At 37.1% G+C, this 26,702-nt stretch overlaps 2 protein-coding genes across 2 annotated transcripts; both read right to left on the reverse strand.

Annotated features, from left to right (window-relative positions):
- Positions 1-1,504: 1,504 nt before the first annotated feature.
- On the reverse strand, positions 1,505-7,826 carry LOC116312331 (arrestin domain-containing protein 3-like). Its single transcript, XM_031729725.2, has 6 exons — positions 7,519-7,826; positions 5,361-5,418; positions 5,123-5,270; positions 4,913-5,009; positions 4,580-4,833; positions 1,505-4,289 (listed from the first exon to the last, which is right to left on the reverse strand). The coding sequence occupies exons 1-6, from the start codon at positions 7,772-7,774 to the stop codon at positions 3,972-3,974; spliced, it is 1,131 nt and encodes a 376-aa protein (XP_031585585.1). The 5' UTR covers positions 7,775-7,826; the 3' UTR covers positions 1,505-3,971.
- Positions 7,827-9,949: 2,123 nt separating this feature from the next.
- LOC116312347 (arrestin domain-containing protein 3-like) lies at positions 9,950-20,908 on the reverse strand. Its single transcript, XM_031729747.2, has 6 exons — positions 20,558-20,908; positions 19,343-19,400; positions 17,253-17,400; positions 16,344-16,440; positions 15,597-15,853; positions 9,950-15,381 (listed from the first exon to the last, which is right to left on the reverse strand). Exons 1-6 carry the CDS (start codon positions 20,811-20,813, stop codon positions 14,755-14,757), a joined length of 1,443 nt encoding a protein of 480 aa, XP_031585607.2. The 5' UTR covers positions 20,814-20,908; the 3' UTR covers positions 9,950-14,754.
- Between the last annotated feature and the right edge of the window lie 5,794 nt (positions 20,909-26,702).

Here is a 26,702-nt window from a genome sequence, read left to right on the forward strand (position 1 = left end):
CAGGGCCCTCAGCCAGAGCCCTGCCCGTACCCTGGCCTGTACCTGACCCCTGCAGCTGTGTTTGGGCACGTGGGAAAGTTACCCAGCAGCAGGGGGCGGGGATACTGATCCCTATATATTAGGGGACCAGAGGACACCCCCAGCTTTTTTCCTCCTGCTGCTGCTTCCTGTCCATCTCTGTGTCGCTCTGCTGTCTGTGCTTAAGGCTGTACACCCCGGGGTTTTGCTTTGCTTGCTTTCTGCTATGTAACTCTCTTGCTAAATGTCTGTATGTATTTTTTCCTGCTGTTCATACGATTCAGTGTATTAAACTCTGTTCCAAGAATTCTACTCTTTTACAGAGCATCTTTTTGAGTGTCTTGGTTTTAATTGGATCTAAAAGGGTTGGATCTCCACATCGTTGGTGGGAGAAGGTTATCAGGATGGCTTCAAAAATTTGCGACCACAATTGGGATTTTCACGGCGTATTCTGCACCACATCTCTGTGCGTTCATCATTTTCTTGAAGCCAGCTCACCTCCTGCAACCACTTTTCCGAGAATACGCGCTTCTTTTGCGCTTCTGACTCCTTCTGACATTTCTTTGGAGGTGGAGGAACACCAAAGTAATTGTTTAAAGGAGCTTGCTTCTTCGACATGTTTAAGAGTTCTAAACAAATGTCTGTCCTCCTCCAGAAAATGTTATGTACGCAGACGCGCGTTGCAACTTGTCTGGTGCGCGTTTTTTATTTTGACAGCACACGCTCACCTGCGGACCACTTATGTGCACCCCCTGGTTATCGACTTGAGTCAAAGACTGAGTGTTAAAAGACTCTTTATCGGAGTCTGTGATGTGCAAAGAGCTTAACCAGACTCCAGAAGGCTGCAACTGCAGTAGCCTGGTTTTGTTTTTTTAAGCTTTGTGAGATTTTGCAAGAAGTATTTCTGAGGTTTGGGGATGCATTCCTCATGCAGCCTTACCTCACATAATTCTGAGGTTGTCAGCAAGTGTCTTTCAGCAAGAGAGTGGAGAGAAGGATGCAGCAGCACCAGAAAAATGTAAAGGAGGTGCAGCTGAGAGGAATCACTGTGATCATGGTTTGAGAATGAGCTTTCCTAAGAGATATTCAGTCTTGTTTTATGTAAAATTGGACGCCTGCTCACCTTATTAAAGTGGTGTCCTTGTGCCATATTGACAAAGGACACCTTTACAATAATGTTCCTCATGACTTCATTAATAATGAGCTACATTGTGCACTGTGCATTATGCATTTCTTTTTGCAAGATTGTTGAGTACATGAAGTGGTATATAATGCCTCAGTTATTATTCACAAAATTGATCCTCCCAATTTTCTGAATATTTTTTGCGAATGCTTGCAAATACCTGATTTTGAAGCTTGTGGAGAGATTGTGATGCTGTTATGTAATAAGTTCAAAAGAAAGTTTCTAAAAACAACAACCTAACCTTAAGATCTTATTAATACTTTATTCAAACTTGAATTATAAATGTGAAATTCTAGAATAGTGTTAAAAGATGCAAAGCCTAACTTGCGTGGAAGGTGTTTGGACAGGTTTGTGTCTGTATGTGGGTGTGTGTATTAGGAAAAAACAAACATATTTGGTTAGAGGACGAGGGTATTAAAATTTAAGGGTGTTTTTGCACACAGCATTTGCTTTCTTTAATGGACTGCCTTGAGATACTAAATTGGCCTGAGCTAGTTGGATGACTCCAGTCAAATCTTTCTTATGGTGCAGTAAAGGGAACACCTGTCAGCCAGTCAATGCTACCTCTTCTGAAAGGTGTACATATACTAGATATCTGTAGGCAGTATACCAACTGAACTAAACATGGTGAATTAGCACTTTATCTTTCCTACATTTCTGCCCAGCTGTAACTTTTAAAAGTGTTAAAAACTCTTTTATTTATTACCATTTTTAATTTCCTTTCATTCATCATATACAAAGCTCTTCAAATTACCATTGCATATGAATTGCATTCTATAAACAAGCCTGACTTCCCATTGCTTTCTTAGCAAGTGATTACATGTTAATCTGTTTTGCACAGGCAATATAGGTTCATCACAAACAGAATTGCAGTTTGAACCCACTTGTAGTCAACACACTGTTTGCTGATGCAGAGCTTATCCAAATCACTGTGGCCTAAAAAAAATATACAGTTTTAAGAATGGAACTTATCACTGTGCTAGCAAATGTTTCAACCACACTGTTCAAAGAGTAACAACCCATTACGAGACAAATGTCTGCTCTTTCTGGGAAATTACTGGCATAAACAAGTGTCCGATGACACTATTATGAAACCCACTGACAACAGAAAAGAAGCAAAGGTTAACATGGTTACAATGTAAGAAAGACAATTAAAAAAAGGGGAAGTGAAATTCACAGAAAAAGAACTCAATAAATCAATACCAGCCTTACAACAGCAGGACCATACTTGTGCAAGACAGGTATCATAAAAATAAACACAATAAAATAAATAAATAATATAAAATACCTTGAGACAACTGTTGGTATTATTTGATGATACGTAAACATAAGAAAATACACCCAAGTCAAGGGGATGAACCAGTGTTGTGTTTACAAATGACACAGAAAATAAGCAGAATCACACACCAAAAGCATAAGCCACAACCCACGCTGAATTTTTTAACAATTAAATATTATTAAAGATAAAATATACAAGACTCTTAGTATACTACTAAGTATAAAACTGTGAAAAGGCCTCCTCATTTTATCTTAAATGAATGAGCATAATACTAACTAACATAACTAACATACGTCAAGTCGATTTTATTTTTATAGTGCATTTAAATCAACAGCTGTTGAGCCAAAGTGCTTTCCAGGCAAACACATGTACATTGTAATTTCAAAAAATAAGACTCACATGGACAAACATAATAAAAATGACAACCTAGGAAAAATTACAAAGATGATAACCAGTTTAAAACGTATTATGGGATAAAATTATAAAGGAATTCAACAAATACATACACAGATAAAATCTAACAAAGGAAACGTCAAGATAAAATGACACTTGGATTTTGGAGTGTATGATTTTTGTTAAAGTGTGGCCACCAGAAGGAAGCCACTGAACTGCAGCAGACCCTTTATTGGCCTCCAGTTTGGTGTGAAAACAAAGAAAGGAAATAAAGTAATATAAGTGGCATAAAAAAGATGTTCTCACATGTATTATAAATACAATGTATGTGCATCTGGATATGAACTTATCTCTGTGCTAGTAAATGTTTCAACTAAACCTTTTAAAGAGTAACAACCTATGAAGAGACACATGACTACACTTTCTTGGAAATGACTGGCATAAACAAGTTTCTGATGACTCTACTATAAAACCCAGTGACAGCAGACAAGAAGCAGGTATATTTTATTTATATAGCGGCAAAATAACAACAACAGTTGCCTCAAGGCACTTTCTATTGTAAGATAAAGACCCCACAAAAAAAAACAGAAAACTCCAATTATCATGGTTGTAACAAAGACAGCATGGAGGTAAAATTCACAACAAATCATTGGCTTACTCACTGTTTACCTGCAGGCACATACTCCTGAACAAAAACAAATTATTAAGTGAATGCCAGTCTTAAAGCAGCACCTTTTCCATTCCACTTGCAAACTAGTTATCATCATCAGCTATGTGCTGTCTTTTCTTTGTTTCATTAGTACAGTATCAAAAACTAAATTTTTTGTATGCAACTTTGAGTTCTCTCATGTGACAACAGCTGTAAGGCCTCGTGCTGTCCTGCTAATTGACCAACAAGAAGCTCAGCACCCACCAAAGGCGCACACATGTGGTAACCAATTTTCTTGTCTCTTATCTCGGCTTTCAGAATTTTACACTGATGTCTGTTTTCCAAACCCAACTGAAGAATCATTAGCCCATACTCCCAAGAGTTATTTTTGAGGTGTCACTTACTATTAACATTTAGTTCATTCATTTGCTCAGTATCCAGTTGAGCTTCTATGGTTGTTCATTATGGTGAGGATAAAGAGACGTATACGATGGAGGTGGTTCTTCCTGCTGAGACTGAGGCAGAGCAGTAGATCCTGGACATTGTACTGAGGATGATGCAAACGCTGGAGCTGAGAACCCATATGGTGGGGCACCTTGTGGCCACTGGTTAAAGGAAGTGAAGTCGCTGTAGCTTGGAGCCCCGGCTGTCCCAGGTGGGCAAGGCCCCAGAGCCTCACCAGGCTGAAAGGCAGCAGAACTGGGAGGAACGATGACCAGTGGAAACACCACCTCTGGATCAATGGCAAAACTAATGTCCACATACACCTGGGAAACCGGTCCGTAATACATTAGTAAACATCTGAATCAAAGTGCAATGTATGAAACTACTGATTCAGTTATTTGTCATAAATAATTTATTTGTTATTATTCAAATTTTGTATAGCATTTTGTAATAGTAGTAGTAGTTTAATTAGGAGTTCTGCAGTTATTTTATATACATTTTTTAAGAGTTTAAGACACGTATTTTCCATGTCTATTACTTACCTGAAAATGTTCACAAACAAATGCAGTTTCATTTCTGAGGTAATACTATATAACATAACTTTGTTTCATACCTTGACGTAATATTCCACTGAGATGATTTCACAGTCATGGAGGATGATGACATCAACGGGAATCTTCACTTGGCAGGAGACACTTTCCTCTGAGTTTGGATTTATATTCTCCCCGGCCATTTTAAATAGAGTTTTCTCACTGGACGTAGAAGAGCTACCAGCACGGTACACTATTTTCTGCTGAAGTTTGAATTTGGGCCTCATGTCTTTGGAAGAAGAGTTGCAGATTTTGGCGACAACAGATAAAGTTTCACCTGTCAAAAGCAAATATTATCAATAAACTGCATTTTTCAATGTATTTACATTAGATTCTGCAACTTGCAAACGCTTTACCTGGAAAACAGACTGCTCTGTTAATAGTAGCAGACATTTGGACCTGTCCCTTGGAGAGACCACTCATCTTTTTACTCACTGTACAAGATTGTGGACACTATAACAAAACATGTAGACAAACATTTCCGAGCTCAATTTAATGCCTCACTGAAGTGCATTACAATACACTTTCCAAGTATAAAACTTCTAGCAAAGCATTATAGTGTTTACCATTACTTGAGGAGTCTGTAGAAATGCCTTAGAAACAAACTTGATCTCTTTTTGTATTATAGAAGGCCATCGCCAGCTCCTGGATATCTTTGCTTCAACCATGTAGACAATTTTTCCATGGGCTCCTGTGAAGGATGATGGCATGTTCCTACAAAACAGAATCCGTGTATAATGCATTTATTTGTAAAAGCAAGATACAGCAAAGTATTAATGCTTGCAGCCAGAAATTCCCACTTACCCTTCTGGGATTTTAAGCCTGAACTTAAAAAGGTGGACCCCTTGGGGAAGTGAAATGCCTGCAAGAGAAATGTGATTAAACTTTCCTGTAGAGACTTTTAAAAAATGGCAGCACCTTCACAGAGGAAGACTGATATATTTACAATTTACTGCTGATCATTTAACTTGGTTCATATTCTTAAAATGTACTTGTGTGTCTAAGTCAAGACAAGTTAATAAAGTATATATCCTTCTGTACTTGTTTTGTCACAATCCATAATACCACATATAGATGTATTCCACACATCTTTATTCATTTATCATTATGCAAGTTGAGTTTGTGACATTTTAAACTTTTAATATGGCAGACATCCTGAATGGTCATAGGTAGGCAATGATAACTAATAATAGCTGCATTCTACTTTTGCATTCTAAATGTAATCCACGTGGTGTTTAATGTTTCACCTATCAGCAATAGATAACCTGTTTCAAGAAGGGAAGGAGACACAAATCCCTGGAAGGGCTGCATCAGGAATAGTATCAGCATAAAAATCTGTCAAATCAAATATGCGTATACCTCTGCCGTGGTACCTCCTGTGGTAGGCTTACACTTTTACCAGAACTTAATGAATTAGTTATATCTTACTTATTCCTACAGTTAAATAATCAGTATTCATGTATGTATGTATTGTTATTCGTGTTGTTTTTGCACACACCTTTCTAATTAATCTTAACATCACAGAAAACTCTTCTGTGGAGGTCAATAATATTTTTTAAGCCCAGGAAAAGACAATAAAGATTGGCACCTATCAATGTCTGACATCAAAGATGCCTTTAACTTTGACAAGACCCTATGGGAAATCTGCAAAATTATGGTCTATCCTACAGTGCATCTGACTGGGTTGTGTGTAGTGAGTTAGGATAATGCAAAACTCACAAGGAATGATAATTGAGATAAGACAATCAGAGGCACAGTGGAACCAGAGCCACCGAGTACGTAGCTTTTTGCTTCGAACCATTTAAATTTGAAGAGAAGGACGAATTTCATGTTTTGTTTTTTAGTTTCATATACTCAAAAACACTATTTTTACATATTTTGTATACACAGTTGCTCCTGCAAAAAGAATTATGATTTCTGGTTGAATGCTGTTATAACTCTATGACATACGGTCTTAAGACTACATTTAAGAGCTGTAGCCTTTTAGAAAGTAGCTTTGTCAAGCTAAGTGTGTCCAGTGTTGGTTGGTTTATCAGCTGAGCCAATTATATGTAGGTTGACTGGGTTAATAATGTTTTCTTGGATTGTGGTGCATTAGATTAGCCCTCTTGTTCATAGTGTTACTAGAGTATTGGAATTTCATTAAATAAAATACTCCAGTATAAACCACTTGTTAATACTTTGAGTATCGTAAATTTCCCCAAAGTTTTAGACAGGAGTCCACATTTAAAAGCCAAAGATTCTGGGGCAAATCAGGTAATATAAACACTTACAGGAACAGAGTCCTGAAGCATAAGGCAGAAATCAGAAACCAGACGTCGTAACAAATGGTACAGCCTACAGGGGAAAGTACAATTCATACACACACACAGGGCGATCAAGGAGTGTTCAAGAAGAGGGAACCTGCAAACAGTCACGACTGAATCAGACAAGAGGAGAGAATTGAAAACTGTCACAAGACATGGAGTACAAATAACTAACAAAACACAAAGAGGGAAAGGCAGAAAGGTGAATAGCTTGACAGTGTAATTGTTTGGTTATCCTGCCTCCCTTTTGTTCAACAGAGGATAAGCAAACTATTACACTCTAATATAACGAAACATTCGAAGTGTGGGTAAATGGTTCAAACATGAGTCTTTCGTGTGTAAATTTTGCACAAAATCAGAAATTCATCCGCTGTGGAGATGCCTTAGGGAATGACAGCAGACGAAAGCACCGTCTTTTATGAAAATGGAATTGTAGATGGCAGCCAAAGTAGAAGCTCAAGAAAAGAATATAATTATAATATAGAAGAATTACTTAGAATAAAACTCCAAAAGGAGTGAAAACCCTGAGAAGAGAAGAGACCTGTGATCATGACAAACACACTATATTGTCATGGGGACTGAAATGGCACCAAACAGTCCTGCTAGGAATGGCACAATAACAAACTGTGTCCAAGTTCTAAATGAATAAACCTTACCTTTAGCATTTTCTGCAACTAAGAGTTCCTTCACTTTGAAATATCTCCTGTGATCACTGTACGATCTCTCGTCATCTCCACTTCCTTCTGACCAGTGTACGTTTGCGTCTCCTTTGGCCTTTACAGAAACGCTCTTGACTTTGACGGCTTTTGTCAGTCTGAAACTAACTGTTCCAACTATAGTATCCCCTACAGAAAAAGTATCAGCTTCGTTGATCGCTTCATAAGTCACATTAAAGTCCTTTATCGGAGACATTTCTGTGCTGTCGGTGAAACGCTTTTCTCAGCACTGACAAGCAGATCCAAATGGGCGTGACAGGAAGCTCCGCCTATAGAGTGACGTCGTGGGCTAATTTTTTTCCCGATTTGACACAATGCCAAAAAGTGTGAGACATGTACTACAACAGTCGTTTAGGCAATAAATGTAGCTTATGCACCATAATGAACATTTAACCACTGAATATAGTTCACGGAGTCTTTACCAAAGTCAACTTTATTCACAGAATTTTATTTACATTTACTAATCTGAGAAACACTGACATGTTATAAATGCTCTTTGAGATCCATAACTCATAAACTAAATGGTTTGAAAAACGACTTTTCAGCTTTCCAACCCTTTCCAAACTGTAAATATTATTTTAAAGTGTTATTGATCCTTTACCTTAGTCTTAAAGTGTATATTTATTTCTTACTCTTATATTGTTTGTTTTTTGCAATGAATGGAGCTGGAGCCTCGTCGCCTCGTCTCTCTATATACTGTACTGTATATAGCAGAGATGACAATAAAGTTTACTTTGACTTCAAAATCCTTTTGATCAAAAGAAGTAGCCTGCTATGTTTGGGTGAGCAGCTAAAAACTCTGGATGCAAAACGTTTCCCAACAGTGCTAAGCTCTGAACCACCTTGCTTCCCATCTGCTGCTTTTTCTACTAGCTTATGACTGAAGAGGTGGGATAGTTGGTTCAACTGGACTGAGCTCATCCCAGCCGGTAGCTAAAACTGACTTAGTGTCAAAGCACTGTGTGCAAAGTGAAAAGTGAAAGGTAATGGTCAAAATATTCCTGTAAGAGCAACATTAATTGAGCAGTTAATTAAGCCACCCATTCATCCATTTTCTTAGGTGCTCGTCTGTGTCAGATTTGTAGGGGGCCGGAGGATCCAAACGTCTAACCCAGGGGTCCCCAATCTCAGTCCACGAGGGCCGGTGTCCCTGCAGGTTTTAGATCTCACCTTGGGTCAGCACACCTGAATCACATGATTAGTTCATTGCCAGGCCTCTGGAGAACTTCAAGACATGTTGAGAAGGTAATTTATCCATTTAAATCAGCTGTGATGGATCAAGGAGACATCTAAAACCTGCAGGGACACCGGCCCTCGTGGACTGAGATTGGGGACCCCTGGTCTAACCAGTTAATCAATGTGGGTAATTTCTTATTTGGAAAATTACTGAATCATTCCACTTTCGTGAAGTGCATAATCACAATGAATAAGTTGCCCTACTTAGTAAGTTAGCTCTACCTAGTTTTCCTATGTTAGCAAGTATTCTTTTTGTCATAAGTTCTGCAAACTAACTAGAATTTACAGTGTACTATCATAAAAAAACAGTTCTATGGTCTCCTGTTGTTCATGCGATAACACTTACTTTGGACTAAAAGAACTGATGTTTTTATTTTTATTTTTTTTAAATGCAGTAATTTCTATGCCACAAAGTGTCCCACCAGTTTTCGTAACTCATATCCTGTCTCTTCTAGGTTCAGAGTTCAAGGTTCAAATCTCTTGGCCAGATAAGATATTTCTGTGTTGATTTCCAGTTACTTCCCAGCTGCATACTTATTGTCCACATGTGTGCTAAACTTTTCAATGCACGCTAGTAGGGAGAGGCTCCAGACCCAGCCATTAAATTGCAAAAGACACTAAGAAATTTGATGGATGCTCTTATAAACTCTTGCACACTGACCCCGCTCCCCCAATAAGATGGTGCTTCAAGGAGTGGTCCCATGTCTATAAATCACTTAAATTTATTTTAATTTGAGGAAGTAGATTTTGTACCTTCCAATCTCTGTTCATAAATAGGATCATAAATAGGATAAGTTCATGAAGGACTGACCCATTATAAACACAATGACACGAGTCAGCATTTCTATGTCTTGTCAAATCACAGTGGTTTGTTCTCACAGGAAGACTGGCTGTATTCTATCATCAGAGAAAACTGCTTAGAAATGCACCAAACCAAATTAGATGTGTGGCCAAAAGGAAGAGCATTGTAATCTAATCACCAGGCTCCAGCTGAAAGAGATCAGGTTGCAGCTGAATAAAGGCATGTGGGTGTGTTCCATCCTGTAGCACATTTTGCATACATTTTATTTTATTACCAATCACTGTCTAAAAATTTGTTTCACAATAATAAGAAAAAAAGTCAGCTTACAAAAGCTTTCCAAAACATGCTTTATTTATTATTTATCCAAGTGAATGGGAAGGGGGATAGTCAGTTCTCTACCAATAAACATTTTAATTCAGCTTTATGGAACTTAGGTTTACAAATACCTTTAAATCATGGACAAGACAATATCTTAGCACAAAGCTACACATTCAGAAACAACTTTTGAAAATTGCAATGTAGGACAACAGCAGCAAATGCAAAAAGACATTCAGATGAAAACAGCTTTGTTACGTGCAGTAACACCATGTGTGCACATGTAGTGTGCTCTCTCCTCTCACTTGCCTGGCCTTTCTTATGGTTTCATTAAACAATCGATACTGTTATATGAGCTAGGGTGAACAGCTTCACGGTCTCTCAATAAGGCAGCGTTCTCAATCTCTAAGATGTCACTGGGCAGCAATGATTATGAATAATAATTTTAAATGTTTCTCTCCAGTCAAACCTAACCTGTTTCCCTACAGCAACTCTTTGATGAACTGGATTATAAACAGGTCGGTAAGGCCCCACAGTTGTACCAGGCTGAATGGTAGCAAAACTGGAAGGAATTAAACCAGTGGAAACACCACCTCAGGGAAAAAGGTAAAACTAAGGACCTGGGAAACAGCTGGAATTTGGGAAACATACATAAAATGATTTTCTTTTATAAAGATGTAAATATATTGAAATAGGATATAAAAGTGTAAAGTGTAAACTTCATCCTACTCCTTTTCGAGCATAAACATTGTATAGACATAGAGATATTCATGAAAACTAAATGTTTTTAAGTTTTTCTTTTTTCTTGTTATTTCGGTTATATTTGTATGTTCGAAAGAAAATTTAAAAAAAAATCCATCTATCTATGTAAAGACTTGCTGGTTAGCAGTTTTCTGTTGATAGTAAACAGACATTTGGACCTGTTCCTTGGACTATATCTTTTCACTCACTGAACAGGACTATGGACACAGAACCAAACAGACCTAGTCCTTTTGTCATGGTCCTGGGTCTGGTAACCAAATGTTCATGTGTTTTGTTTGAGTTTGGTTAATATTTCTTGGTTGTATATCAATTTCAGTGCTTGTGTGCTTATGTTAGTTTTCTATCTCTAGATTTTGGACTGTGTTAACTGGTTAAAGGATATTCTAAGTTAGATTAGATTCTTTGAGTGGTTTATGGTTTTCTTGTACTTTCATGTGTTCATGTTAGATTGTTTAGTTTCTTGCTATTATAGATTATGTTTTACCTCCATCAGTGTCCAGTCTTGTCCTGTGTTTTCTGAGTCTTTGCCATGGTTCCTGTTTTATTTAAGATAGTCCCTGTCCTGTGTGCCATGTGTCTGGTTTTGCTTCCCCTTGTCTTGTTAGGTCTGATTTGTCCCAGCTGTGTTACCACCTGTTCCCCATCCTCTTGTTGTCCTGCCTGTGTATTTAAGCCCTTTGTTTCTCTCTGGCAGTGTTGCGTCATGCCTTCACTGTGCTGTGTTTTTCTTTCTCTGTGCTTCTGGTAATGTCGTGGTTTTGGTTTCTTTTTCTAGTTTGAGCTTCCTGTTTTGAGTTCCTAGTTTGGTTTTCTTTTCGTACATTCTCCAACAATAAAGCTGCCGCCTTTAGTTTATCATTCTGTGTCGGAGTCCTGCATTTAGGTCCTAAATCCTGCCTGCCACAGCACACATCATTACACCTTTAATGTAGATCACCATTTTTGTATGCCGCAGATTAAGCATGCATGTCTGTGATGGCTACATGCCACCTTATGCTCTTTTGTGCACCCTGGTTCTCTGTCATCAGTACCTCCCACAAGTATTGACAGTAACCTAAGCACCATAACAACAAAATGTGCAAAGATCCTGGTGAGCTTTGATCTGGCTTTTGTGCTTTCAATGTGATATTTGTCCTGTCTTTTATTATTAATTACTTTTATTTATTATTATTATGTTTATTAACAGAACATTTTTTCTGTTTTATTTTTGCTTATAAGTTTTAAAAGTTACTAAGTAAAATAAGTAAGTTTATGTATTTATTTTTATTATTATTTATAAAGTGCTTTTCACAGGCATTAATATTACAATTAATAGTATTAATACGAGAATGATGTTAAAACAGAATAAACATCAACATAAATATAAATAAGAAAAGAATGTCAGCAGATTAAACAGAAAGGTTTTTAATATTTAACTTTAAGTCAGTTAGACAGAGGTGGAGCGATTACACTGTAAAAAAAAATTGTTGCGAAAACCTAAAAACTCAAGGCAACCCACTGCATTTACGTTTTTAGGTTCTGATGGATAACTTATAATTTCAAGTTTAGGAGAAAAGTTGCTTCAATTAATGTTTTTGTGTTTACAAGACTAATAACTGTGCTTTTTCTCAACTCATATTTTATTGTTTTACCAATGTAATTCCTAAAGTTTACACAACATATTTTTTTTGTTTTGCCAATCAATTTCCTAAAGTCTAGAAAAAGTATCCTTTATAGTTTTCATGAGGTGCTCCCTGTTGTATTAATGAATGTTTACACAATGTTGATTTTCAAATAACTTTATTGTGTTCAAACACAACTGCACCACTGACAATGTTTTGAGATCAGCCATTTTTAACATACTGACAACATTCAGCCACAAATAAAGTCCTTTTCCAAAAACAAAATGAAAGTTAAATTTTTGTAATAAATGTTACTCATCCAATTTTAAAGGTGTGGTATTGTCAGACAGAATATCAAACATATCTTGATTGATAGGAGCACCTCATGAAAACTATAAAGGATACTTCTTCTAGACTTTAGGAAATTGATTGGCAAAACAAAAAAAAAATATGTTGTGTAAACTTTAGGAATTACATTGGTAAAACAATAAAATATGAGTTGAGAAAAAGCACAGTTATTAGTCTTGTAAACACAAAAACATTAATTGAAGCAACTTTTCTCCTAAACTTGAAATTATAAGTTATCCATCAGAACCTAAAAACGTAAATGCAGTGGGTTGCCTTGAGTTTCTAAGTTTTCACAAAAATTTTTTTTTACAGTGTGTTGGAGAGCTTGGTACCACAGATTGAAAAGCTTTGTCCCCACTTTTCATAGTTGTTAATAAATATAAATACATGATGAAATTGACCGATAGTGTATTATTGCTACTTTGTACTCCGTAATATTGAGAGTACAAAGTAGGAGCAAAGTAATTATGTTATCTGTAAAGTAAAGCTGACATATTTGTTCCCTCATAAACAATATGACCATAGTTGGTTTATGCCTGTCATCGAGTATTGGGAGACTGGCATGTGACAGGCATTGCCTTCTGTCTTCTTATTGTCATTTTCATCTAAATCACAAATGGTCGCAGATGAGGTCGCTATGTTTGAAGCAACCATTTAAGAGACAACAAGATCTTGCTTTCAATGCACACATTTGGAATAGTGCAGTCTCCAACCACTATTTTCCCTTGCTTGACTATAACATAAGACATCCAGGTCTTCACCATCTGTTTGTACGCAGGGTCTAAAGCTAAATTTGTTCAGTGAGTACATATAGATTCAGATTAGAAAGTCCTGATCACTGATTTCTCTGTGAAACATTCATCCACAGAGTTTATGAGTGAGATTCATACATATGAACCAGTTGTGAATGAAGTCCATTGTTTTTTGTCTTTTCAGTTTACTCCGAATAGTCAGATTTTTTTTTCTTCCTTTAAGTAGCTGTGCATAAGAAGAAATGTCATCATTGTTGACTGATTCATACGTAAGACTGAAGTCCTGTACTGGAGACATACTAGACTGTTGGTCAAATGAACTGCTTTCCGTGATGCCAGTCAGCTGACTTTACAAATGATTGCCTGCCTTTGCCTAAAGCATGAGGTTTCAAAGAGAAAGAAGAAAAAAGGTCCAACTGCCTATCCCATGTCAAGCAGTTGCAACATTTTTCCAACATTCTTTTAAGCAGTTCACCTCAGCATATTGCACAGTAGGAAGGACCTGTGCAATTTCAGCCGGGTGTTTAAAGTAAATCTGTCTTCAAAATTGTTTGATGGCCAAAGGTATTAGACTAGAACAAGATTTCACATTGTTAAACAGAGTTACCTGATAAGATGGAAAAAATCCGATGAATGAGATTACCTATAAAAAAAATAACAAATTTTTACTATTCACAAACATTCAAAAATAAACTTTACAGAACTTTATTCACCTCTACAACTCAGAGGAAAAAACTGTCAGTTTGCAAAAAAACCCCAAATGTAACTTTTTATAATAATAAATATTTATAAAAGAGCTAAGAAAAGTAGTTAAACACTTTGACTGTTGTTGTGATTTGACGCTACATAGGTAAAATTGCATTGAACTGAGATAAACTCAACACACTAAAGTATAGAGGAAATAAATATGTCTTTTCAGCTTTTTAATACAAAAAAATAATATACACACATATATATATATATATATATATTTATATATAAAGCCGGATGCAGTGTTGGCAATTTCTTATAATATTCCTCTAAACAGAGCACTGAGGCAGATATTGATACTAAAAAAGGGCACTTTAAATAATGCAAAATACAGTGCACCGTGATAATTAAGGCATAAGTAGCGGTACAAAGTTAATGAGCGACCTGATCTGCCCATTAAATCGCATGCAGTGCAAGAGTCTTATTTATGTCCAGTATATAAAGTCCAGTATATAGGTGACTAATGATAAATACTGCATACATTAACAATTTCATTTTAATAAAAAATTGTTTAAGACATAATAGGGGTGGTCTAATATCAAATTTTTTCCTACACAGGTTTAGTTTATAACTTAGTAACTCACTAATTAACCAATTAGCATTTAGTCAGTTATTTTGCATCAGATTTGTCTGGGAAAAGGAGTGAATATGATGGAGGAGCTCCATCTGTTTGAGACAGGAAGTCTACATTCATCACTGGTGCAGAAAGCACCATGTTGTATGCAGGAGGTACTGGAGATTGAATAGAAGGAGATGGCTGGCTCTCAAGGGCAGATGGGGGTTGGTGAAATTGTTGGGGTGGGGGTGGGTAAAATTGTTGGGGTGGGGGTGGTGGCGGGTGCAGGACAGAAGATGACGAAGATGAATATGGAGTTCCATATGGCGAAGGCACCTGTGGCACTGGGTTATTGTAGCCTCCAAACATGTGTGTTGGCTGAGAAGATTGCACGCCTGCTGGTCCACCATATACAGCAGGGTTATTTGGGAATATAGGAGGTGGTGCTGAATAGCTTTGGACTCCTGGATATCCATAACTGCCTGAATGTGGAGACATAGGTTGAAGGCCCATGGGCATTGCAGGGGGAGGGAAGTCACTGTTGCTTGGACCCCCAATAGCACCTGTTGGATAGGGACCTACATTCATATTACTCAGACAGCCAGGAGCCAAGCCGGGAGGTAAAATGACCACTGGGCACAGAACCTCTGGATCAAAAGCAAAGCTGATGTCCAGATATACCTAGGAGAAAGAAAAATATATGTAAATATGTCTCATTAGTAGATGATGCTTTTATTTTTACACTGGAAAAGCAACAAGAGAACATCTGACAGCAACTTCCTCAATGATATTCATTGCTGTTCACACAGTCAATTACAAATGGCTCTGTCATGCATAAATCATAATATCGATTCCCACAAAAATTCAAGTTTTGCTTTAGATACAGTACTACATACCTTTAAACAGTATTCCACTGAGATAATATCACAGTTCTGGATTGTCAGCATGTAATCACTAGGAATCTTTATTTCACATCTGAGCTCCTTCTGTGTTTTTGGTTTAATACAGTTGTCAGCCACTTTACAGCAAACTGTATTCTCATGTTTGGTTCTGCCATTGGCACGGTACACGACTTCCTGTATTAAGCTAAATTTCGGTGTCATGTCACTGGATGAAGAATTGTCAACTTTAGCAAGAACCACTATTGTTTCACCTGTAAAAAATGAAAATAAAAAAAATATTTTAAATACAATTGTCTTTACATTTTTCAGTTGACTAAAGTGCCATTGTCTAATATACACCAGAAAGTCACAACACAACACCTATACTTCAAACTACTGGAAAGGAAATTCTGAAAGTGCAAGTTAGACAACATCCCTACATTTCTCATTACTTAAGAGTACAGGCTTAATTTGTGGTTGTATTAACACTGTGGCAAATAAGTTTCCCTGGAAAGCAGATAACATATTAATTATCTCTTTATTTACAAGATGCCAATAAAATGGATAGTTTCTATATTATGGGAATGAAAAGCTGGATAAGATGATTTGTGAACTATGATCTCAATAGTCTTTGTGCATCCTACATTATTAGCTCATTGAGCTCTGGCTATGTTCAACTACACAAAAAATATTTCTTGGTATAGTGAGAAAAGAGTATAAACAGAATTGAGACCTACAACATTTGAAAAGAAATTTTAATACCTGCTGCGTAACCCATCCTGTCAACAGTTACGTCCATGTGTACGTGTCCTTTTGAGAAAAAACCCATCTCTTTGTTTGTTGAACCAACTTGTGGTGACTAGAATGGAATAAACAAGCAAAACAATTATTCTGACACAATTCCATAATAAAACAATATTTTTCATGGTTTAAAGGTGCTAAAATTTATATTTTAATATATTAATGCATAGAATGATCTAACATTCACGTTGTGACGGATGCCTTGGGGAGCGGCTTGGGGTTAGTATCGTGCCCAAGGTTATTTGGCATGCAGACTAGAGCAGCCAGGAATCAAACCACCAACCTTGCTTAGTAAATGACCTGCTCTACCTCCAGAGCTACAGCCACCCCAGAGGATCTTTTTTGACCTGCAGATTTTGGCGTGGGTTATTTGTGAAATAAGGCTCATTTCAGCACATTTAGCAGGCCCTTAACTGAACAGGGTGATCTAGTGTTGTGATTCCTAAGAGGCCTGTCAGAAAGCAGAAAGCCTGGTGTTTTTGGGGCCTGGGTATGAACCTCTTTCTTGTGGGGAAGGGCATATTATCCTGCTGTGGGGAGACCACTGCTATTGGGATTGCCTTACCCAAGGCATATGCTGGGTCTTTAGCGTGGTTATGGTACTTTGGTGTGTATTACATGGATAGCAGCACTGCATTGTGACAAGATTATCAATTAAACGAAATGCACCAGTCATTACTGTTAATAATTAGAGCCAAGCCTTTTGTATTCAAAAGGCAACTCCATCACAGTGTGTTTGTGGATAGTTCTCAGAGCTGTGTCTCCAACCTTGAACAAATGAAAATAGAATTATCTGGCCAATAATGGCCATTATTTGGAACAGTCATTGTTTTTCTCTTATGTGAACGTATTTTTAAATACTGCACACACCATCAGAGAATGAAGGTTTGGAACACATTTGGAGACAAATTTGATCTCCTTCTCTGCTGTACTGTTCATCCTCCAGCTCCTTATCAGCTTTGCTTCTAGCTTGTAGACAATTTTTCCGTGAGTCCCTCTGAAGGATGAAGGCATGCTTCTGTGTAGGGAAATAGCAGACTTTAAGTTATCCAATGTCAAGTGAAATAACAACATGTTTCAAGTGCATGTACACACTCAGCAGTCACTTTATTAGGTACACCTTGCTTGTGATGGGTTGAACCCCTTTTGTTTTCAGAATTGCCTCAGTTCTTTGTGGCACAGATTCAACAACATGCTGGGATTATTCCTCAGAGATTTTGGTCCATTATGCTACAGTGAACTCATAATGTTCAAGAAACCAGGCTGAGACGATTTGAGCTTTGTGACATGGTGTCTCACAAAGACACACCCTCTAGATGTGCAACGCTGGTAGAGACGTACCCTAAAAGACTGGCAGCTGTAATTGCAGCAAAAGGTGGTTCTACAAAGTATTGACTCAGGGGGCTGAATAATTACGCACACTAGAGCAGGGCGATATGACCAAAAATATTTATCACGATATACATTTGAAAATTTGCGATAACGATATAACTGACGATATAATTGACGCTAGACAAAATACTTTACAACTCCACAACTTTATTAGTGCAAAAAACCCCATCAATGTATTTTCACTTAAACAAGCAGCTGTTTTTTATGTGCATTAAAGTTATATAAAAATTAACAGTGCAAATGCAAATTCCTTGCTGACAGTTTAACCAAAAGGCATTTCCAGTAGAAATTGGCCGACATATCCTCAGCATAACCATGTATAATATCCACAAAACTTAAAAAGAGGTTATACACACAAAATACAGTAATATTATGTTGAAGCACAGTACGTATCACTCCGCGAGGCGCCTGCCTACGATAGCCGTAATGCTCTGACAATCCATCAAGCAGTGCGGTTCGTAGCTTAGCAAAGTCGTACTGAAACATTTGACAGATTTTCGAGCGCCGTGTACCACATAAAACTGTTTCGAGGTCAGTAAGCACAACCAGAATTCATCCATAAGGCACACGGGATTATAAGGGGCACTGTCGATTTTCAGAAAAATCAAAGGATTGATTTTAAGTGTGCCGTATTTTCCAAACAACACGGTAATAACGACGGCCCGCTAGCATGCTCTACCAAAAATAGTGCTTTGTTGTGTATCTGACGGACGAAAGCTAAACCAGTTCCACACCACTGAAGTTGCAGCATTTTTACAAACCAATTCTGGTTCATCCGTTTCATTTAACGATCCACTTTCGCTCTTCTCATTCTGCATCGCCGCCATGTGCGTATGTAAACATAGGCACTGCGCATGCGCGTTTTACCCATATTCTATCGCGATATTTCATTTTCCTATCGTTACCCAAAATTACACCGGTATTACCGTGAACGGTATGATATGGCCCAGCCCTAAAACACACCCCACTTTTCAGTTATTTATTTGTAAAAAATGTTTGGAATCATGTATGATTTTCGTTCCACTTCTCCAGTGTATACCACTTTGTATTGGTCTTTCACGTGGAATTCCAATAAAATTGATTCATGTTTGTGGCTGTAATGTGACAAAATGTGGAAAAGTTCAAGGGGGCTGAATACTTTTGCAAGCCACTGTATATGCTGGTTGTAATGATTGTTTTTTGTGTTACTTTTCATATCAGCTCAAAGCAGCCTTTTCGTTCTCTTCTGACTTCTGACATGGACAATGTATTTTCACTTAGACACCAGCTGCTAACTGGATATTTTCTCTGTAAACCCTAGAGATGTTGTGTAAGAAAAACTCAGTAGATACTAGATAAATACTCTGGGACAAACAAAGATGCCACATTCAAGTTCACTCAACTTTTCTTTCTTCGCCATTCTGATACTAAGTTCAAATTTTAACACATCGTCTTGACCATATCTACATGCCTAAATGCCCTGAGCTGCTGCTATTTTATTGATTAGATCTACTTTTTGCGTTTGTTCGAGTCACTGTTAAAGTGTAAATTCAAACCATTGTTTTTGTCAGCTGACTAACTGTACTTACCCTGGTGGTATTTGGAAGCTGAATCTGTAGACATGGGTCCCTTGGGGCAAAACCGTTTCTGAAAATGAAGGAAAATGAACTGTTATTTCACAGTATTGTAAATTTTTCAAATATAGGTACATAACTATTACTATTCAATACTTTTCTATTGCACTTTAATATTAGAACCTTCATTTGACTCCTGTAATTTAATTAGAAACTTTGCAGTCAGCTTTAACCATGAATAAACAGACAAAAGAAGGATTGTAAATAAAGATTTCTATACTGGGCTCCTAATACAGTCTATGACTCCAGTTTGACCAACTTACATGCTTAAATTATATTTAAAAATGTTATATACATACAGATCGATGTAAAATAAAAACAAGCAAATAAAACAGATGTATGTTTAAGTGTTAAGTTGATAGCAGGTTTGTCACCAAAGTAAAAAACAAACTCAGGAGTATCTGATTCATAAGAAACAGCACCAACAAGGAAAGGTATGCTTAAGAACAGGTGTCCTGTTTCTGTGCGTGTGTGATTTTTTTTAAATATGTAATATATTGATAAATAGACTGTAGTTAACAGGATTTATGAAGGGGTTATATAGAAAATATGGGAAGCACCGATTTTGCAAGGTCATTACATGTGCATTATTGTACTTACTGTGTCTTCTAAAGTATAATCAACCCATTTTATTTTAGTCATTTGAAATTTCTTCACAGAACTCTAATTATTATTATTGTATTATTATTATTGCATTTGTTAAATTATAAATGAGAACTTTAACACTAACAATTAAATATACAAATTATTTAATATAACATGTATCGTTTCCATTTATGTGTATTTTGTTTGAGAAACGTGTCTTTGAAATGTTATATTTTTTGCATAGACGACAAAAAAATTGATTCGAGGGAAAATTTCACAAAATCCAGAAGTATCCAAAAACACACGAAACATACACTGAATACTAATAAACACTGATAAATGCCAATAAATAGTTGAAAGTTAACCATGTTAAAAATACATCTTTAATGTCAATGAGACTTTTTACCTCGAAAAATAGAGAAAAAAATGACTTTGCCAAAAACTGACAGCTGCTTCTACATTTACAACACTAAAGATTAATTGAATACCTTTAATTCTTTGTTGTTTTTGCTTTGTTGTTGGGGTTTTTTTTGTAAATACATTCAATTAGGTTTTTGCAAGAGGACTATGAAGTGTGTTACTTACCGCCGGCGCTCTCTGGGATTAAAAATTCCTTTAGTTTGAAATATCTTGTATGCGCAGAGTACGTATGAGTACGGTCACCGCTCTTCTGAGACCACCGGACGTTAGCGTCCCCTTTTGCCTTGACAAACAGGCTTTGAACTGAGCTTTCCTTGGATAAGGCCAGAGTTACAGTCCCTGTTATAGTGTCTCCCTCTGAAAAAGTCACGAATTCATTCACTGCGTCGTATGCGACAGTAAAGCTTTCAACTGAAGGCATCGTAACAAAGCGGTTCAGGCACAATAATATGAAAAAGTAAAAGACTGTTACTACTCTTGAAATGTTCCACTACACGGTACTCCTTACAGAGACACTATGGCGTATGTCGTAAACTGTGGTGGGTAGGAGGCCACGCCCAGGAGGGTCATTACTGCTGGAAGACCTCTACTGCCATCTGCTGTAGAAAGGAGAGAGAAGCTTCTGTAAAGCCCTGTGGAACGATGTGCACTACTGGCTCTTCCCTAAGATCCCAAACTTACTTGAATTTTCTAAAAATGATATTATGTTTGGTTCTCTAAGAAAAGAAAAGAAGCTTGAAAATGTTTTAAATGTAATAATTATTATGGGCAAATTCTTCATTCACAAATGTCATTTTCTGAAAACAAAGCCGTCCTTTTTTACTTTTCACAAAGAACTCTGCCTCTTTCTCTCATCTGTAAAATTTATGGACAAAAAACAAGCTCTGGATTTGAGTCATATGATTGTTGAACTAGATCTGCTAGAAAACCCCTAATGCTGGGCTTACACTGTGCGATTTTTGGCCCATTTTGAGCCGATTTTTGTGATCGGCCGATTTTGGCCTTCATCGTACATCGTGTAGTATACGTGGGGTAACGAGAAGCGATTAACACCTCACGACCAGCTCCCGATCGTCAGTCGCTTGGTCGGGAGGATGTCACCGCAGCCGCTCACACTGCGCACGCGCAAACACATAAATATCGGTGAAAAACGGAGTAGCACAGCAGTGCAGCGTGTGATCTGGACACAAGCGATGGAGGCACTTGTAGAACTTTGGAAAGCTCATCTGAGTCTTTTCGATGTGGCTCACAAAATTATCACGACCACAACAACCGTGAAAATAGTTGGATTTACATTGCTGCTCAATCACAGCTGCCTGATCAATGTTTTTCATTAGCAATTTAGCAAAGTTGATGGTGGTGGTGTGTGTGTCTGTGTGAGTGAAAGACAGAGAGGGAGAGCGAGCGACAGATTTTCTGTTATAACCTTCATTTTTATGGACGCACAGTGTGAGCACTCAGGTCGCATCAGAGCATCGGGCCGTATAGTGTGAGACCCTGCTTCGTGACCTATGGACTTATAACCCCTGCAAGTCAATGTACAGTTTGAGCAGGAGCTGAATCGCGCGACTGAAAAAATCGCACAGTGTATGCCCAGTTTAAGATATAACTTATTTTATGTCTTTTAATTATCTCTCTTTTTTGTTTATTTATTTGCTTATTTGTTTACTTTGATTCTGTTTGGGGTTTGTTTTTATTTTATTTATTTATTTATTTGTTGTTGTTTGTACTTCCTGTTCATTATCCTTCTTCTATATGTTGGAATTCAGCCTGTTCTGATACTATTTCATGTTGGAAAAATTGAATCTTAGAGATTGCCATAATTGTTGTACATTATATTTTGTGCAAATAAAAATAAATAAATAAATAAATAAATATTAAAAAAAAGATAGGAGAGAGAAGCTGGGTTGTGGAAGCTGGATTGTGAGGAAGAGCATTAGATCACTTCCCTGTTCCCTGTTTCAAATCGCATTAGTTTCATTCATAAATACAGATCCGCTGGCAGGGAACCCTTGCACACACACACTTTCTCAGGAATCCTTCAAGAACTGTAACCAGCAATCAGTAGCCATATAGCCAGCAATGTTACTGATAGAACAGCAACTTTTCATATACCACATTTAATTGAAAACAAATTCAATAAGTCGGAACTAACAGTTTCACATTTTAACTTTCATTACACCATTGTGTCCACAATTACTTTATAGTTACATGAGTTTTGCTTTGCATATCAATTTCAAGATTGCACGATTTTTGTTTTTAGTTAGGTTTTATTTCCGTGGTATTAAAAAACAAAAACAAACTTAAAATTCAATCTTATTTTTATAAACAGTCTTCTAATAACATTTTCTCTTTTGTCATCCTTTCTATCAGGCTCAGGGAAACCTTCATGTTCCTCTCTTTTTTTTTCTGTCATCTTCTTTTTTTATCTTCTTGCTCACTATACCTGCAACACAGATGGACCCTTTGCTAGGATGAAGCATACAGGTTTGATGTCAGCTTCTTAAACTGCTGACAGCCTAATACACAGCATAATAACTGTAAATAGGTTAATTGTTTTGATTTCTGTTTAGATAACTCTTAAAACGTATTTGTGTTTATGACACTATAAGACTATAATAATAGTACCATGGCTGAGTACACCTAATAGCAGTATATTAAAATCCATCGCTTTAAACTACGTCTATGGTCTGCTAGCCATTCTCTGTAAGTGTTCTTTTAACATTAATACAAATACAAAAGTTATGCAGTAGTCTAATGGTCTCATGGACACTGAATAATTTATTAATCACTCCGTGTACATAGGCATGTTGGTGTCTGCCTGACAGTAAGCTGAATGAACACATCAATTGCCATGCAAATAACTACCAACAAATTGCGTTTTATTATTATTATTATTTATTTATTTTTAATTTTTTAAATTAAGGAACAGTGACATTCTAAAAATAAATTTTATCTACCTGGGTTCACTGCCTGTACTAAGGTCACCAAAATGACTTGCTGACCTCATGGCACACCAGCTAAAAACCACTGCTCTTTAATGGTCATTGATGTTAGTGTTGCTAAGCTTTCTATTGGAACTTTCTATGGATACAAATGATTGCGTGGAATAACTTTTAGCTGCCACAACATGAGGTCACCTTGCATCACATCATTTGGAGATGGACATACTGTTACTTCATTCATCTCTGCCTTTTTGGTGTTGTGCTAGGACATTTTAATAGATACAGTGTCACATATGACATTGTTTCAATGTCTTTAATAACTCCTCATAGCTAGTTCAATCTTAACCTGTTACTTGTGTGCTGTTCACCATTTTCTTTCTCTTTGAAAGACATTTGTTAATATCTGACTTCAGTTTGCTTTCTTTCTGTCTCCTTGCTTTCTTTTCTTTTTTTAATACCCTGAAATAGCTTTATTGGGGAAAGACACAACTCACAGTGCCCATGAGCAGTCAAGTGGATGGAATAAATTAGGTGTGCTTCGAAGTCCAAGTGGACTAATCCACTGACATGAAAGAGCCTCCAGTATTTTTTGGAATCAAACTTTAATCACCCAGCCAATTCATTCCAGCAATTTAATTTAGACTTTAATTACTTGGAATTTTAAAAAGTTGTAAACTAAAGCAAATGTTTAATTCCAGGCTTGACAGGGCCCCTCCCACAATTACAGTCCTGGGTGGTCAGCAGAGATAAATGGGGTTGGTTTGCGTCAGAAAAGGCATGCGATTTAAAATCTTGGCTAAATGAAACATGTAGCTCATAAAGGATAAGATTTCCATACCAAATTGGTTTGGGCCAGGGTTAACAACCACCTCTGGTGCTGTTGGCCAACAGGGTGTTAGTGGAAACTGTGTTGGCCAAAGACAAAGGAAGAGGTGATTGAGAAAATATGTGAGGGAGAAAATATGTGAGGGAGAAAGAGAAAAGGGAGTAGGGGTAATCTTGGAAGACCATGTGAATAGTGTTGACAGCGTGAAGTGTGTCAGATGATCATAAGTTTGATGTTGGAAATCGAAGGCATGATGTTGAATGTTGTCAGTGTGCATTCCCTAGGTATTGTATTGAAATGGCTGTGGTGAACTCATGCTTTAAGAAGAAGGAGAAACATAGGGTTATGTGTAAGAGTAGAGGAAGGTGCACAGAGGTGGATATATTATTATCCAGAAGATGCAATCCGAAATAAATAAGAGGCTGCGAGTTTGTGTCAGGGGACAATGTAGCTAGGCAGCATCAGATGGTATTCGGGTATATCGCCTGGACAAAGGAAATAGCGCAAGAAGACTTCATAATCTGAATCAGAATATTTTATTAATCCCTAGGGAAATTAAGGGAAGGAAATGCTCAGTGTCTTTGTAGATCTAGAGAAAACATACAAGTACTGCATTAGAAAGTCAGACATGGCAGAGAGGAATGTAAGGGTGGTATAGGACATTTATGAGGACAGCAGGAAAGTGAGGTGTGCAGTAGGTGTGATGGATGGGATGTGGGGTGGGATTACATCATGCATCTGCTCTAAAACTCTTTTTGTTTGCAATCGTGATGGACAGGTTAACAGATGAGGTTAGCCTTATCTTTACAGAAGAGATTGTGATCAGCAGTGAGAATAAGAAGCAGGCGGAAGAGAACCTGGAGGGGTGGAGGTATGCTCTGGGAAGAAGACAAATGAAAGTCAGTAGAAGCCAAAATACATGTGTGTGAATGACTGTGAGACAGGTGTAATAGTAAAGCTGCAAGGAGCAGAGGTAGTGAAGGCAGGTGAGTTTAAATACCTTGGGGCAACAATCCAAAGCAACAGAAGAAGAGAACGGAGGCAGGGTTTAGTGGGTGGAGACTAGTCTCACAAGTGATTTGTGAAAGAAGAATGGCACAAAAATGAAGATTTAGGAAGGAAGATTTAACAAATTGGTAGTAAGACCTGTCATGATATGTGGTTTGGAGATGGTAGTACTCACAGAAAAAAAGGCAGAGTTGGCAGAATTGAAAGACTGAAAGATTTTCATTGGGAGTGACCATGAAAGACTAGAATACAAATGAGTTAATCAAAGAGACAGTTTAGGTTGAGGACTTTGAATCAAAGTTAGAGAGGTGTCACTGGTAGGGTGTGGACATGTGGAGGGGAGGAACAGTGGTTATACTGGTCAACAAAAATTGAATATGGAGCTGCCAGGCAGACGAGCACGGGGAAGATTCACGGATGTTTTAAGGGAGGATAAGTAGAAGGTTGATGTGACAGAGAAGGATGCTAGGAAGAGTATGTGGGGGGATCTGCTGTGACAACCCCTAAAGGGAGCAGCTGAAAAAAGAAGAAGAACCATTTATAGCATATAAATGATATCATCACTAATGTTTTGGGGTTTTTCCTATTGAAAAATCTGCATTATATAAATGATATGACTCCCAAATTGTTATTTGTTATATTCTTGTACACTGCGTAAATTGCCTTAATATATAACTGTAATGGTAACCATGTTTTCTGTTATCCCCAGGGACAGCAAAATAGGCTATATACTCAGTGACTCAAGGTAAATTCAAGCATCCAAATTTCTGCACATATACTTTTCACACAGCCACTTTCTATGAAGGTTATATCTACAATGCAAGCATCCTGTTCCTTTTTAAATGCTAACAAATTACAAGTGATTGATGATAGCAAAAAAAATGTAATATATTATGCATAAAAGAATAGGTTGTACAGAATTTTACAGAATTATGTATGTCGTATAACATAAATAACAGACAAATGCTTCTGGAGAAGTAAAAGTGAACCGTTTTAACCCTAATTTACAAATTAATTTGGAAATGTAAAGTAAAATAATAATAATATTCATAAAAAAATCAAATCTGATTTAAAAAAACAAACAAAACAAAAACAAAATTAAACTGGTCAGATTACGATTAATGGGACTGTCAATGGACATGCTCAGTACCTCTCTTGGAATGTGGGATGATGGGAGTCTGAGTCACAAAAATGCCAAGAAGGGAAACATCGGAATGGAACTTTAACAAAAAAAAAAAAAAAGAAGCAACATCTAGGTAAGTGCGTTCTTTCAACGCAGTTTTTGAAGCTGGTATATCCATGTGTGGTTGAAATTATATTACATTGACATTCGCTGCTGATTACAGAAATGTCAAGTCTATGTTGGTTAAAGCTAAATTACTTAATGTCAACTATAGCTAGCAGTAGCACATTGCTGTGGCAATGAAGCTAAGACTTTAGCACTGTTTATTTTGTGGCAGAACAATATGTATTGAATGTGACAATAGAAGTACTTTTGTCACCTACAGTTTGACACAAGATAAATAATGTA

The sequence above is a fragment of the Oreochromis aureus genome, linkage group 12, assembly GCF_013358895.1.
Source record: "Oreochromis aureus strain Israel breed Guangdong linkage group 12, ZZ_aureus, whole genome shotgun sequence".
NCBI classification, from domain to species: domain Eukaryota; kingdom Metazoa; phylum Chordata; class Actinopteri; order Cichliformes; family Cichlidae; genus Oreochromis; species Oreochromis aureus.